General features: G+C 49.3%; 1 protein-coding gene across 1 annotated transcript in view; it reads right to left on the minus strand.

Annotated features, from left to right (window-relative positions):
* Positions 1-15345, minus strand: part of LOC149429081 (uncharacterized) — a gene marked incomplete at its 3' end in the record, with an annotated part of 145278 nt that overhangs the window by 19788 nt on the left and 110145 nt on the right. The window contains exon 6 of the mRNA XM_089666754.1: positions 8079-8292. Within this exon, the coding sequence (XP_089522880.1) occupies positions 8079-8292 (214 nt within the window). The remainder of the gene's footprint in view (positions 1-8078; positions 8293-15345) is intronic.

Below are 15345 nucleotides of genomic sequence, written 5' to 3' on the forward strand. Positions count from 1 at the left end.
ATACAATGCAAAACATGAGGGGATCAAGGGCCCTGCTCCTTGGAGCTTACAATCTAGGAGGGAGGGGATGGTGGCACAGGAGGAGATAGCTGTGGGGGATGGAGTGGTAGGAAGAGTGGAGGAGGTCGGCAAGTTAGCAGGGGGTGGGGTAGGCTTCCCTGAAGAGATGGGTTTTCAGGGTGCGCCTAAAGGAGAGGAGAGTAGGTGATAATCTGATGGGTTGGGGCAGGGAGTTCCAGAGGATGAGTGACACCCTGGAGAAGTCCTGGAGGCGGGCATGGGAGGAGGAGACCAGGGAACTAGAGAGAAGGAGGTCTTGTGAGGAGCGGAGTGTGCGTGTTGGGCGGTACTTGGATATTAGGTCAGTGATGTAGTTCGGGGCAGTATGGTGGACAGCTTTGTATGTCAGCGTTAGGATTTTGAATTTGATCCGTTGCGCAATCGGAAGCCAGTGGAGGGATTGGCAGAGGGGGGTGGCGGAGACGGAGCGGTTGGAAAGGTGAATGAGTCTGGCAGCCGTGTTCAGGATGGACTGAAGCGGGGATAGCCAGCGGCGAGGCAGGCCAGTGAGGAGGGAGTTGCAGTAGTCGAGTCGTGATATGATGAGGGAGTGGATGAGCTGTTTAGTGGTTTCTGGGGTTAGGAACGTGCGGATTTTGGCGATGTTGCGGAGGTGGAGTCTGCATGTTGCGGAGGCGGAGTCTGCACGAGTTTGTTAAAGATTGGACTTGGGGCTGGAAGGATAGGTTGGAGTCCAGAATGACACCCAGTACTCTGGCCTGCAGGGCGGGTTTGATGGTGGCGTTGTTGGACATGATGGAGTCAATGGGGGGTGGGGTCCGGGCTGGGGGGAAGACAAGAAACTCGGTTTTGGAGAGGTTCAATTTAAGGAAGTGGAGCGACATCCAGTCTGATATGTCGCTCAACAGGTGTGTGATTCGGGCGGAGACCGAGGGGGTGAGGTGGGGGGTTGAGAGATAGATTTGTGTGTCGTCGGCATAGAGGTGGTAGTTGAAGCCGTGAGAGTGTATGAGTTGGCCAAGGGAGGAGGTATAGATGGAGAAGAGAAGGGGCCCGAGGACAGAGCCTTGAGGGACCCCAACAGAGAGGGGGAGTGAGGGGGAGGTGGTAGCATTATAGGTAACGCTGAAGGAGCGTTGTGACAGGTAGGATGAGAGCCAGGAGAGAGCAGAATCTCTGAGGCCGAGGGAGTGTAGTTTTTTGTGGAGGAGGGGGTGGTCAACTGTGTCGAAGGCCGCAGAGAGGTCAAGGAGTAGGAGCACTGAATAGTGGCCATTAGCTTTGGCGGTTAGCAGGTCGTTGGAGAGTTTGAGTAAGGCAGTTTCGGTGGAGTGTAGGCAACGGAAGCCGGACTGTAGGGGATCGAGGAGGTTGTTGTCGTTGAGGTGAGAGCATAGGCGGGTGTAGACGAGGCGCTCGAGGAGTTTAGATGTAAATGAGAACAGGGAGAAGGGTCTGAGGTTGTTCGGGTCATTGGGGTCCAGGGAGGGCTTTTTAAGTATGGGGGTGATGTGTGCATGTTTCAGAGGGGAGGGGAAAGTGCCTGAGGAGAGGGAGAGAGGTTATAATTGCATATATATAATATTGCACAGATTTGCACATTTGATATATGTTGGCATAATAATTGATCTGTTATTTATAAGCGCTGCACATTTTACTATTATGGGTCACCTTGTTTTGTCCAGGAGCCTCCCGAGAGGCTATGCTTACCCTGTCCTTCGAACCTCCCAAAAACGGAGCTTCCCCACATCCAGCGGTGGACTGTTCCTGCCGTCCTCACGCCCGGAGCCGGAGTGGAGGGAAGTAGTGGAAGAGGGTGAAGGTCCACTTTAATGGAAACTTTAGACTATTGAACTCCATAAGCAAAGAATTGTTTTAAAGCTCAGGTGACCATGTGAAAAGAAGACTACAGCCCCACCTGTTGGCTAGATGGTAAATCGCACAAAGGTCAACTACGGGCCACATTGGACAACATGGAAGAATTCATATTTAGCTGACCAAAAAAATACATTTTTAAAACTCTCGCCTTTTCATTTCCAAGAACATACATACAAAACTAGTGTACATTCTCATGGGCTTCTGGAGGTCGAAAAATGTATTATTACAGGTACCTATATAGCACCGTCAATTTACATATATAGATTGTACCCAGGGGAGGACTGACCATTCGGGAACTCGGGCACTGTCCGAGGGCCCGGGGTCAGTAGGGGGCCCTATGAGATGCCCCTGGTACCTTTCATAGGCTTTTTTGGGTGTGGTTTGAGTGCGGGTGAGGACACAGGGGTCCCATGATCCCCTATTGACCGGGGACCCCATGAGTTGTCAGTCCGCCCCTGCCCGCAGAGAGAGCCTGACATTGACCAACAACACCCCTGCCCCCCACCTGGGAGAGCCTTCCACTACCCCCCCTGGCAAAAGAGAAAAGGCACTCATCTTCACAGCTCCGGACATCCCCAGGAACAAGAGTCAGGCTCTGCATACACCATCAAGCAGCCTGCAGCCTCTCTTGGGTCCCACCTGGTTCCTATGGTGTGCGTGTCCCTTCTTTCATCCCTTCTTCTGGGGGGGAGAAGTGCTGCCCCCCCTGAAAAATGCCACCCTAGGCAAGTGCCTTGTTTGCCTTGTGGTAAATACGCCCCTGCCTCTGCCTAAAACTGATAGTTTAGTTGTAGGTGGAGCCTGGTGGGCCAAGTGATGATCCAACAACAAGATCCTCCTGTCATAATTCTCAACCTCCTTTGTTCCTGTTGGGATTCTTAAAAAATATCAAATACATTGTAAAAATCCAGCAGGGATGGTGGGAACCCTCTATATTGGGCACAGCTGTGCAGATCTAGGAGGTGCTTCAGATTTCCCACCAATAACTGATTATTATTATTATTCAGGATTTATATCGCGCCAATAGTCTGCTCAGCACTTGTACCAGTGGTGTATTTAGGTTTCGTGCTGCCCTAGGCAACACAAAAATTGGCTCCCCCACCACGGACATTGACCAACAACACCCCAGCCGCCCCCACCCAAAATAGCCTTCCACTACCACTGGGCAACCCCCACCCCAGCGAGAGAGAAGACACTCATCTTCACAGCTCCGGACATCCCCGGGAACAAGGCTACGTTCACACTAGCCTTGTGTGCAGGCGGCAGAGAGGCGTTTGGGAAGCGTTTTTACCGCTTCCCAAACGCCTCTGCCAATTCTGCACATTACAGCACATGGTGCTGTTCTAACGGGAGCGTTTGCGTTGCGTCGCGGCAAAACGGACGCCTCTGGACGAGTCAGGAGGCTTTGAAGCCTCCTATTCTCGTCTATGGTGCCGCTCCGCAAACGCCCGGCCGGCGTTTGCGGTGCGGTTGCGGTAACACCACTCAAACTGCATTATAGGCGTTTGTGGGGCGTTATTAACGCTCGGCAAACGCCTAGCAACCTCCGCTAAACCGCGCATGCGGCGTTTGCGGAGCGTTTGCCGAGCGTTAAAAAACGCTCCGCAAACGCTGGACCAACGCTTGCCAAACGCTATAGGGGCGTTTGGCAAGCGTTGGCAAAACAGCCTAGTGTGAACGAGCCCCAAGAGTCAGGCTCTACATACACCATCAAGCAGCCCACAGCCTCTCTCAGACCCCACCTGGTCCCCGTGCTGCGTGTGTCCCTTCTTCCATCCCTTCTTTCAGGGGACAGCGCTGAACCCCTGCAAAATGCTGCTGCCCCCCCTGAAAAATGCTGCCCTAGGCAAATACACCCCTGAATTGTACATTCACATCAGTCCCTAACCCTGAAGGAGTGTACAATCTAAGGTCCCTAACCCTGAAGGAGTGTACAATCTAAGGTCCCTAACTCACATTCATACATACACATAGAGGAGCCAATTAACCTACCAGCATGTCTTTGAAGTGTGAGAGGAAACTGGAGTACCCAGAGGAAACCCATGCAGGCACAGGGAGAACATGCGAACTTCAGGCAGGTGATGCTGTGGTTGGGATTCAAATCAATGACCCAACTCCCTAACCCTCAAGGGGAGTACAATCTAAGGTTCCTAACTCACATTCATACATACACATACTAGGGACAATTTAGACCGGATCTAATCAATCTACCAGCATGTCTTTTTAGTGTGAGAGGAGACCGGAGTACCCGAAGGAAACCCACACAGGCACAGGAAGAACATGCAAACTCCAAGTAGGTGCTGCTGTGGTTGGGATTCGAACCAACGATCCTAGTGCTGCTAGGGAGGAGTGCTAACCACTTAGCCACTGTGCTGCCTATACCTGATTCCAATTATGGAGGATCATGTGGAGAAAAACAAAAAGAGGGCGCACCGGCCTAGTGCATCACCTTAAAAAAATGTATTTAATAAATGATAAAAGTAGGTATTGTAAGCTCAAAATGACAATACAGTCAAAGGTACATCAAAGGTACATCGTATAGGAACAGCTCGGTCACTAAGTGTGTGTCCGTGATGGGAACTCTGGACCTCCAACAGACTGACGCGTTTCTTGTGACACCTCTCCCCGCCCCTGGGGTGTCCAGGACAGCCCACGTGTAACCATTGATGACACATTAGTGAGTATATATAAGAGAGGGTGCAGTCTTCTGGTCAGTTGGCCCTGAGGAAGAGGCAAGTCCTCGAAACGCGTCAGCCTGTTGGAGGTCCAGAGTTCCCATCACAGATAGGTGAGGATCAGACCACGCTGTTCCTATACGATGTACCTTTGTATTGTCGTTTTGTGAGTACAATACCTACTTTTATCATTTAATAAATACATTTTTTAAAGGTAATGCGCTAGACCGGTGCGCCCTCTTTTTGTTTTTCTCTACTCAGTATATTTGGACTTCCACAGTCATTTGACGGCAGCAAGGCGTGCATATCCCAAGAAATTCTCGATGTGGTCCCATCCTTTTGGAGTCCGTCCCTAAACGCAGGAGTATTTGGGTTGGCCATTTCTTTACTATGGAGGATCATGTGACTGACCTTCATTCCTTTAAAGTGACTGCTGGTGCGTGACTGGTCCAGCACTGTCACATGGGAGAGAGTCATCATACTGGTGTAAGTGTCAGGAATGGACTTGCCAATAATGGTGGGACTCACCTGCCTTGTGGGCTGCAGTACCAGGGCTGGCCAGCGGGTGCTCTCAGCAATCAGAGACTCACCCCTGCAGTCAGCCAAACACCTGAAGCTGATTGCAGGGGTTGTATTTAACCGTTTCAATACCGTGCAATTTTCCCCCTTCCTGCCCAGGCCAGTTTTCAGGTTTCAGCGCTCTCACACTTTGAATGACAATTGCGCGGTCATACAACATTGTACCCAAACTAAAATTTGATAATTTTCTTCACACAACTAGAGCTTTCTTTTGGTGGTATTTAATCACCGCTGGGGTTTTTTTTTTTTTTTTGCTAAATTAACAAAAAAAGACCCAAAATTTTGAAGAAACAAAGTTTTTGTTTCTGTTATAAAAGTTTGCAAATAAATAATTGTTCTTCATAAATTTAGGCCGAGATGTATTCTGCTACATGTCTTTGGTGAAAATAACCCAAATTAGGATGTATTATTTAGTTTGTAGGAAAGTTATAGAGTTCACAAACTATGGTATAGATCTGAATATTGATCAATCCTGAAGTACTGACAGCCAATCTAATTTCTTGAGGTCCAAGAATGTCAGAACAGTACAGATATCCCCCAAATGTCAGAATAGTACAGATATCCCCCAAATGACCCCTTTTTGCAGAGTAGACAGTCCGACGTACTTCATAAGAGGCATGGCGAGTTTTTTGAAGTTGTATTTTTTTGTCATAATTTTTCGGAAAATGAAAAAATTAAAAAAATTATTTTCACTATTTTTTTTTTTACATACTGTCACCAGTGCAGTACAGCGTCATCATATAACTGGCATGGCGGTGAGCAGGGACACTGACTGGTGACAGTATGAAAAAAAAAAATATATATATTTTTTTTTATTATATTTAATTTTTTATTATTTTTTTTTTATTTTTTTAAAGATTTTTTTTCATATTTTACTATGACCAAAATAGTACAATGTTACCATAGTAACACTGTACTACTTTGGGGAAGTGATCAGTATTTTTTTTTTTTTTTTACACAATTTGCTTATAGCAAAGAATTACTTTGCTATAAGCAAGCATTTACCTGAATGAAATCGATTCATTCAGCTTTTTTTTTTTTTTTTGTGCTTAGCTGTGATTTGGTCACAGCTAATCACATGACATGTGCATGTGATTAGCTGTGACCATTCACAGCTAGGCACTAGTATACAATGGATGGCATCATGAATGAAGCCATCCATTGTATACAACTGTCATGTGACCTGCTGTGATTGGTCACAGCAGGTCACATGGTACCAGCAACGGGAGCCGGTACTCAGATCTGTCATCGGCCGTGTCCGAGGTGCACGGGCGGTGAAAGATCGCACTGCTGCGTCGCTCTGCAACCGTGCAAACCGCGCATGTGCGGGAGCACGCCAAATGGCGTGCACCCGGAAAGCTGCAGCGCTTTTCAAGCCGCCAAACGGCCATTGGCCGGGCGGCTAATGGTTAACCTCCTTGGCGGTATGATTCTTTCCGATTTTTGGTGCTGAAAGCTGTACCATTTTTTTGCATGGAAATATGTTGTTTTTTTTATTGTAGGCCTGTAATTCTTAGGAATAACTCACTGAAATCTGTCCGAACAAGAGTCTAGTAAACATCCTGGGTAGGATAAAATTTGAAACACAAAATCATAAATTATAATTTAATAAATAATCATAAAAATAATAATATAATAATAATACGCCTAATAATATAATCAAACCAAAAACACTGAAATGTGAAATAGAGCGCCAAGTTCGCACATTGCTGAGCAAAGTCGCAGAATCGTTTTCAGTGTCTGATGATGAATTTTCCCCACAAATCATTATCACTCAATTCTGCAAGTGGTTCTGATTTACTATCGCTGTTCTCCTAGCTGATCTAAACCGCTTTTGACCTAAAGGGACACTTTTTGGATGCCATGGACATTTCTCAGTTTCCTGGCAGAAAGAACAGACAAAATGCAGGCAGGGCGCCGGACAAAGCATTAGGGACAAGATGTATGTGAAATTGGTTGAGACAGCAATGTTTTACTATGTAAAATGTAAAAAAAAAGACATTTTTTAAAATTTTTAGATTTCCCGCCGCCAGCGGCGCCCGTACGTCCCGACGTCACAGGGACAGGACACAGAAGCCGGATGCCGGCATTGGCCGAAGGAGATGGCCGGGGACGCTGCAGGGGACACATCGCGGGAGCGCAGGGTAAGGTAAGTGAAGATCAAATGCCGGAGCAGTGCCGCATGGTATTCCCGAGTGTAGCTCGGGGTTACCGTTTGTGGTACTGAAATGTTACCCCGAGCTACACTCGGGAATACCGCCAAGGAGGTTAAGGAATGGCCAGACTCACAGTCAGGGCCTTGGTGTGTGTTTTTCCATGGGCCCCTGTATCTTGTATCCTGTGTTCCTGTTCCTGTTTCTGCCTGACTTGTTGCCGACCCTGCCTGATCTTGACCTCTGCTGACTTCTCCTGTTTGATCCCTGGCTTGTGACCCTGACCATTCTCTGCCTGACCCTCTGCATCGTGCTGCCCGTGAGTTACTGAACCCAGCTTGAACCCCGACCACTCTCCGCCTGTTCCTGGTACTCCGTTTGCCCGTTTGCTACTGACCCGGCCTGCCTGACTACTCTTTGTATTGTATGTATTGTTATCGGTGGGTGGTTTGGTTTGTTTGCACTGTGTTTAGGTTTAGTTTTGGACTGCGTTTTGTATTGTTAGTCTTAATAAATTATATTGTTTATACCATATCTGAAGCCTGCGTTTCCCTGTGTCAGTCCACACCCCTCTGGTCATACCTGGAGCCCTGACAGTAAGCTTTGGCTTGGAGTGACTAAAGTACTGATTGAAGAAGCAAGGAACCAACGGAAAAGGGAATATGTGTAGGAGGGGGGTGGTAAAGCACACCAGTTGCCCTGCAAGTATAAAGCCCAGGTTTGCCTTAAAGGCAGAGAAGGTTAGTTCAGAATCAGAAGCGGTGGGACTTACTTGGTCCTGTATGCTGACTCTGCTTCTTGTCTCCTACACTGGACTGGCTGGAGTTACAGGAGTCATAATTAGAGAGGGTACTGGTAGGCGATCCGATGTCAAAGTGGGCTGGCTGCGTAGACATGGTGGTGTTCGGAGAGGACATCCCTGAATCCGGCTGCTTTAGCTCCATATCTGCCGATGGATCCCTTGAGAGCACCCGATGTTCCACACTCTGCAAAGAATACAAATACAAGGAATGAGACCACAAACAAAGGAACGTAGCACTTCGTATATATACACCTGTAGCACTACCTCCTTAGAGATTTGGGTCCTGCACAGCCAGGCAACACGCATTTCTCAAAGACTCAGAAGACAGTAACCAATCCTTGAACTTGGTTTTTTTTGGATTTTATGAGGGGGATTTGAACTTGGATGGGGTTAAGGGGTATATAGGATGCCCATGTGAACTGTAACTGAAGACAGCTTCCTGGAATTATGTACAAGTCTTTCCAAAGCAAAAATCTCTTCTTGGAGAGCTCTCCAGCCTCTCCTGGTGTACCACCGCAGACCTCAGACAATCCTCTTCTATCCAGGTGTCTAAAGGAATCCCTGGACAGGGGATCCAGTGCCTGCTTTTTAAGGTGAACAGTACGGGGTAAAAAGTGAATTAGGTTTCCCACCAGAGTGTTCTTTTCCTCTTAACTGGCCAAGGGGGTGTAGGATTACTCACTCACACCTTCTCCTATGAGCTGGTGGGTTGGTAGCTGCTTTCAGGCCTTCCACTGGGCTGTTCTTTCCCTGCTGCACAGATGGTGTTCACTCTGGGGGCCGATGTGGTCTGAGCTTTCCATCTCTCTAGCACCACTGCCTGGAGGTGGGCTCCTTTCTAACTGGGTCCTCTCCCAGGCTCCTGCATCTCAGCCTTCTCACTCCATCTTCCACTCAACTCTCCTGCTTCCGAGTAGGCTCTATCACATTTAAGGGCTGCCCTGGCTCCATGCCAAGCCTCCTGATTGGGGATTGCCCAAAGTGTGCAGGCCATCCCCTCCTCACCCCGCCAAATGCTTCTAGAATCTTTTCCAAGATTCCGGAGCAGAGGGAGATATCAGGGAACTGACTTGCAGAGCTTCTCAGTCCTGACCTGACATTAACCCTGCTAAAAATTACACCCAGCCTGCTACTCAGCCTTCTTAACTAAAAATTGAACTCTAGCTCCCACTAGCTACCTAGGAGGGTGCTACACAACAAATTGTCCACAATTGCGGAACCTGTGAACATCTCATATGGACATTTTCAGGAACCAGTGTTACCGGGTGTTCAGGAGCCCCAGAACTGGAGTTACCAAACTATCATAATGACCATTAGGAAAGTTTTTAGAGTGATCTTGTTCCCTATAGTTCTGTATGAAAGTAGTTTGAAAGGATAAATACTTTTTTGTGTCTTCGGGTTTTTTGCACTCCACGGCTCATAAAATTGAATATCTGTGTACATCAATTAAAAAAATTGAACCCTGTCAGGGAATTTTTTTGGAAACCAAACAACTTCTCTAAGAGGCACTGGGATGTAAACCTATTAGTTCAATAATATGAAGGAAACATCTAATTCAGAGTTTCTCAACCACGGTTCCTCCAGAGGTTGCTAGGGGGTTCCTTGAGCAATGAGCAATTTCTGCCTCTCAGATAAGTTCCCACTGACACCACTGACCTTTTTATCTATCTATAAGGTGGGAATTCTTCCCAAAGTGTAAGGAGCAATCTTCCCTCTTACCTTCATCCCAGTATATCATGAGTTGTAGATACAGTCATTTTGAACAGGGGTTCCCTGAGACAGGTAAGGGTTCCTCTGCATTGAAAAGATTGGCTGATCTAATTCAACAAGTCCACTGTCTCTGATAAGGACGTTCAGATGTAGCAAGGCTCTACTTGATGGGGCCTCTGAATTTTATTCTGAGTGAAACCACAAAGGAGTGCCAGACCAAATGATGGAAGAGTCCAGAGCTAGCCTACCACAGAAAGACCTTGCTCATTCAGCCTATGGACTGTATGAAAGAAATCACTTGACTCCAACCCTGATATACAGCATAGATGGAGAATCCACCTTTGTAGGCTTTTGTATGGAGACAGCCATGGGTTCTGACAGCATGTACTCACTGTTTGACCAACAGCTTTCCACCCGGCTCCTTTGAGGTGGTTAAAGTGGAACTTCACAGCATCTGAGCACCACAAACCAAAAAAACTGTTTAATTCATTGTTAATATTTAACCCAAACTCCCCCATATGTCCATGTCTCCATGCTTTATTTTGAGAAATCACTTTGAAACACCCCCCCCCCCGGTTGTGACCATCTTGGGTAAGGGCCAGGGGCGGATTGACAACTCATGGGGCCTCCGGGCAATAGGGGGATCATGGGGCCCCTGTGTCCTTGCCCAAACTCAAAAAAACCTATGAAAAAGGTACCAGGGGCATCTCATGGGGCCCCTACTGACCCCGAGTTTTCAAATGGTCAGTCCGCCCCTGGTAAGGGCAGATGATTCATCTAGCACACAGGTGTCAAACTGGCGGCCCTCCTGCTGTTGCCAGACTACAAGTCCCATGAGGCATTGCAAGATTGACAGTTATAAGCATGACTCCCAAAGGTAGAGGCATGATGGGACTTGTAGTTTTGCAACAGCTGGATGCCCAGCTGGATGCCCAGCAGTTTGACACCCCTGATGTAGCACTTGTGTCTTGAAAACCATCTGCCCTTAGCTCAGTCATGCAGGCAGGAGGGTGTACTTAGCTAAGAAAACTCCTCCTTCCTTATTGAGGACTCTTGGGATGTATGAGCTCATTTGCCTAGGCCAGAAACCGGGAACTAACTCAAGAAATGTAGAAAAAAAGTTTAAAACAAGTAAATATAATATACTTCCCTACCTGTATACTAATGCTAGCAACACAAGGATTATAAATAGTCAATGTTGACTGATAGGGTGAAGTTGGGTGATATTGACAGGGCCACCCATATCTCACATTTCGGCCAATTTAGCAGGGATAGGAGGAAATTTGAATGATGTATAGAACTCTTAAGTAGCTTTGAGTCCCAGAATAGGACTCAAGGAGTGAAAGCACAAAGAAGCACCAAATCTAGAAGACTCAAGAGCTAAGCATACATACATAGATTTCTCTCTCTCTCTATGAGCTGAACAAGAGAAATCACTTGATTCCCAAATGTATGCTAAACAGCATTGATGGCTTTTTTGTTGGCAATTGTATTGGGGCGATTGAGAGTGCTGGCAGGAGGCAATCACTGATTGGCTGTCATCTTTTACTCGGCTCCTTCAATAGCATACAAGGCTTCTTTAGCCGAAACGCGTTGCACTTTACGCATGTTTTGGTAACCAATAAAAAGCAGTCATAAGGAGTCAACGAGTTGCCGGCCATTATCCTTGGAATTATCTGTTTGGAGTGGACACCAGAGCCTGAGCACCGAGCTCCTGTCCTCATACGCCGGATACAGCAGTAGAGCTTGGGGAAGCTTGTTTCTTCACTGGTAAAAGTCCATAAATTCATTCCGACGTGATTGTCAGGTACCGTCTGGCGGTGACTCTAGAGATCCACAGGCCGGGATTCCCCAGAGCGCGGAGTCTAAGCCTCAGTCTGCTCATTCACCAGAGCCCCTGATGGTGGGGATGGACTTGAAGCAGGCTGAGACCCAAGTACACCCAGCTGCGGTAGAGGTAAATGCCAGTGGCACGTAGCGGATAAGAGCCTGCTGTGAAGGGGCGGAGCAGATCTGGGCAGTAGCGGATGGATCCGTGCAGGATGGATGGATGGATGACACCGTGGAGAGATAGCGAAGTCAGGCAGGCCAGGTCGGTAACAGCGGAGGCGAAACGGTACAGAGCAGTAGGCAGAGAGTAATCAGGTCACGGGCCAGGTTCAGCAGCAGGAGGTCAGATAATTATTATTATACAGTATTTATAAAGCGCCAATAGTTCGCTCAGCGCTGTACATTACAAAGGGGGACAGAACATGTGACAGAACAATACCAATACAATGCAAAACATGAGGGGATCGAGGGCCCTGCTCTTTCGAGCTTACAATCTAGGAGGGAGGGGATGGTGGTACAGGAGGAGATAGCTGTGGGGGATGGAATGGTAGGAAGAGTGGAGGAGGTCGGCAGGTTACCAGGGGGTGGGGTAGGCTTCCCTGAAGAGATGGGTTTTCAAGGTGTGCCTAAAGGAGAGGAGAGTAGGTGATAATCTGATGGGTTGGGGCAGGGAGTTCCAGAGGATGGGTGATGCCCTGGAGAAGTCCTGGAGGCGGGCATGGGAGGAGGAGACCAGGGAAGTCTTGTGAGGAGCGGAGTGTACGTGCTGGGCGGTACTTGGATATTAGGTCGGTGATGTAGTTCGGGGCAGTATGGTGGACGGCTTTGTACGTCAGTGTTATGATTTTGAATTTGATCCGTTGCGCAATCGGAAGCCAGTGGAGGGATTGGCAGAGGGGGGTGGAGGACACTGAGTGGAAGCCAGTGGAGGGATTGGCAGAGGGGGGTGGAGGACACTGAGTGGAGGGATTGGCAGAGGGGGGTGGAGGACACTGAGTGGAAGCCAGTGGAGGGATTGGCAGAGGGGGGTGGAGGACACTGAGTGGAGGCCAGTGGAGGGATTGGCAGAGGGGGGTGGCGGAGATGGAGCGGTTGGAAAGGTGAATGAGTCTGGCAGCCGTATTCAGGATGGACTGAAGCGGGGATAGCCAGCGGCGAGGCAGGCCAGTGAGGAGGGAGTTGCAGTAGTCGAGTCGTGATATGATGAGGGAGTGGATGAGCTGTTTGGTGGTTTCTGGGGTTAGGAACGTGCGGATTTTGGCGATGTTGCGGAGGTGGAGTGTAAGGGACCGCCCGGCGGTACCACTAGCACTCCACTGGTCGGGTGTTCCCAGCGCACGGAGTCTAAGCCCCAGGGTACTTGTTCACCAGGGCCCCTGATGGTGGGGATGGACTTGGAGTACCCTAGGACCAGGTCGTGACTACTGAGGACACCCGTCAGTGGTAGGGATATTCGCCAGGGGCTCCCACGGGAGAGAGCCAGGTATGAGGAGGTCTGGAGACCCCGTAGAGAGGGACGGATGGATGGATGGATGGATGGCTGAGCAGGAGCAGGGTCATACAAGCCGGGTCGGTAACTATGGGGACGGTGCGGTACAGAGCAGCGGGCAGAGAATAGTCGGGTCACACGCCAGGTCAGCAACAGCAGGTCAGATCCAATAGGGGGCATTCAGGAGAGAGGTCAGGCAAGCAAGGGTCAAAACAGGAGAAACCAGCAAGGTCAGGGCACAATCCGGGTCAGCAACTTACTTCAGACAGGTTCACAGGTTCACAGGATACAAAAGACCAAAAGGCACTGAATGACAGCTCAGGGCCGTTTAAATATCCCGCCCTGCGCTGTCATTGGTGCCAGGCGCGCGCCCGCGGTCACTACTGCGCATGCGCGAACCTGATTGCCGCGGTCGGCCAAGTCCCGGCGCTCGCGTACAGGGAGGTGTACTGCGCCTGCGCCGGGACCAGCGGCGCGGCGATCTCCGACATGGAGTCTGCACGAGTTTGTTAAAGATTGGACTTGGGGCTAATCAGATAATCAGGAACAGGCAGAAGAGAAGTCAATACAAGTCAGGGGTCAGGGCAGGAGACGGTCAACAGCAATCAGGGTCAGGCTAGGTCGGCAACAAGGCAATCTCAGGAACAGAACGAGCAGGAACAACAGGAACAAGACCTTACGGCAATTTGAGCATTCCAAGGGGTCGATTTAAATAGTGCGTCCTGCGTGGTCATTGGTGCCTGGCGCGTGTGCGCGAGTGCGCATGCGCGGCTGCAATCGTTGCCGCGGTCACCTATGTCTTAGCTCCTGCATGCTGGTGCGCATTGGTATTCCGCGCATGCGCAGACCTGTGCGCTGCGGCGGACCTTGAGATCCCTGACAGTGATAGTCTTCTATTTACTTCCCAAAACCGAAATCGCCACGTGTTCCAAGAAAAAACGTTCCCCCTTCTTGGGTGTGCGCTCACCAAATTTCCATGTCTGCCACTCTCATGGTCGGCGTATATCGCTTTGAAAAACTCCAAATGGGAAGGGAATGTGAAAATATCAGCAAATCCACAATCCTCCTTGCTCCTCTCATAGGGATCTCTATGACTAAGTCGGAAGTGACGAAACATGTCAGGGTGAGGCTGTGCGGCGACCGGAAGTGACGTCTGGGACTGGAACTGGAAGTAACTCGTGAGCGCCATTGTTTGGGATCCGGCGGCACTGTTTGTGGTCTATTGCACTACCACATACAGTATGTCATCTACAGGCGTGTTTATTGGTGATCTTATGAGTTGCTGTCTGCATTCATTTACTAAAAGGTGCCATTTGTACTGCACCATTGGAGTTCTTGTTTTTACCATATTTTTTGCTCCATAAGATGCACTTTTTTCCCCCAAAAAAATGGGGGAAAATGTCTGTGCGTCTTAAAGAGCGAATATGGAGCAGCCGGCCCGGTAGTCCTGTGGTCGCCATGTTAGAATTCCGGGCCGGACGCTCAGCTCTTTTGTGCAGCAGAACCTGTTCCTCGGTCCTACCTGTTCCTTGGTCCAGCGGTGTCCTCACCGTCTTCTCTCCCTGACACCGGCATCTTTAGTGTGGGCACCCGGCTGTGACAGCTTGCGGCTTCACAGCCGGGTGCCCACTGCGCATGTGCGAGAAGTGCTGCGCTTTGTGAATGGCCCCGTAGTCTTCATGGACCTGTCACATGTCCCAAAAGATGGGGAGGGAGGACAACTCTGTGGAAATGGGAGTGGGTACCTGTCAAATTCGGGTATCCGCTTCCCCCCCATGCTCCCCAAAGATCTGCAGTCTTAGTCATCCCCTGTACTGTGTCCGCAGTCTCTGGTAATCTCCTGTACTATGTCCGCAGTCTCTGGTCATCCCCTGTACTGTGTCCGCAGTCTCTGGTCATCTCCTGTACTATGTCCGCAGTCTCTGGTCATCTCCTGTACTATGTCCGCAGTCTCTGGTCATCTCCTGTACTGTGTCCGCAGTCTCTGGTCATCTCCTGCACTGTGTCCGCAGTCTCTGGTCATCTCCTGTACTGTGTCCGCAGTCTCTGGTCATCTCTTGTACTGTGTCCGCAGTCTCTGGTCATCTCCTGCACTGTGTCCGCAGTCTCTGGTCATCTCCTGTACTGTGTCCGCAGTCTGTGGTCATCTCCTGCACTGTGTCCGCAGTCTCTGGTCATCTCCTGCACTGTGTCCGCAGTCTCTGGTCA

This window comes from Staurois parvus, unplaced genomic scaffold (genome assembly GCF_062004578.1).
Source record: "Staurois parvus isolate SC_StPar_1 unplaced genomic scaffold, SC_StPar_1.0 ptg002819l, whole genome shotgun sequence".
In the NCBI taxonomy this organism is placed as follows: domain Eukaryota; kingdom Metazoa; phylum Chordata; class Amphibia; order Anura; family Ranidae; genus Staurois; species Staurois parvus.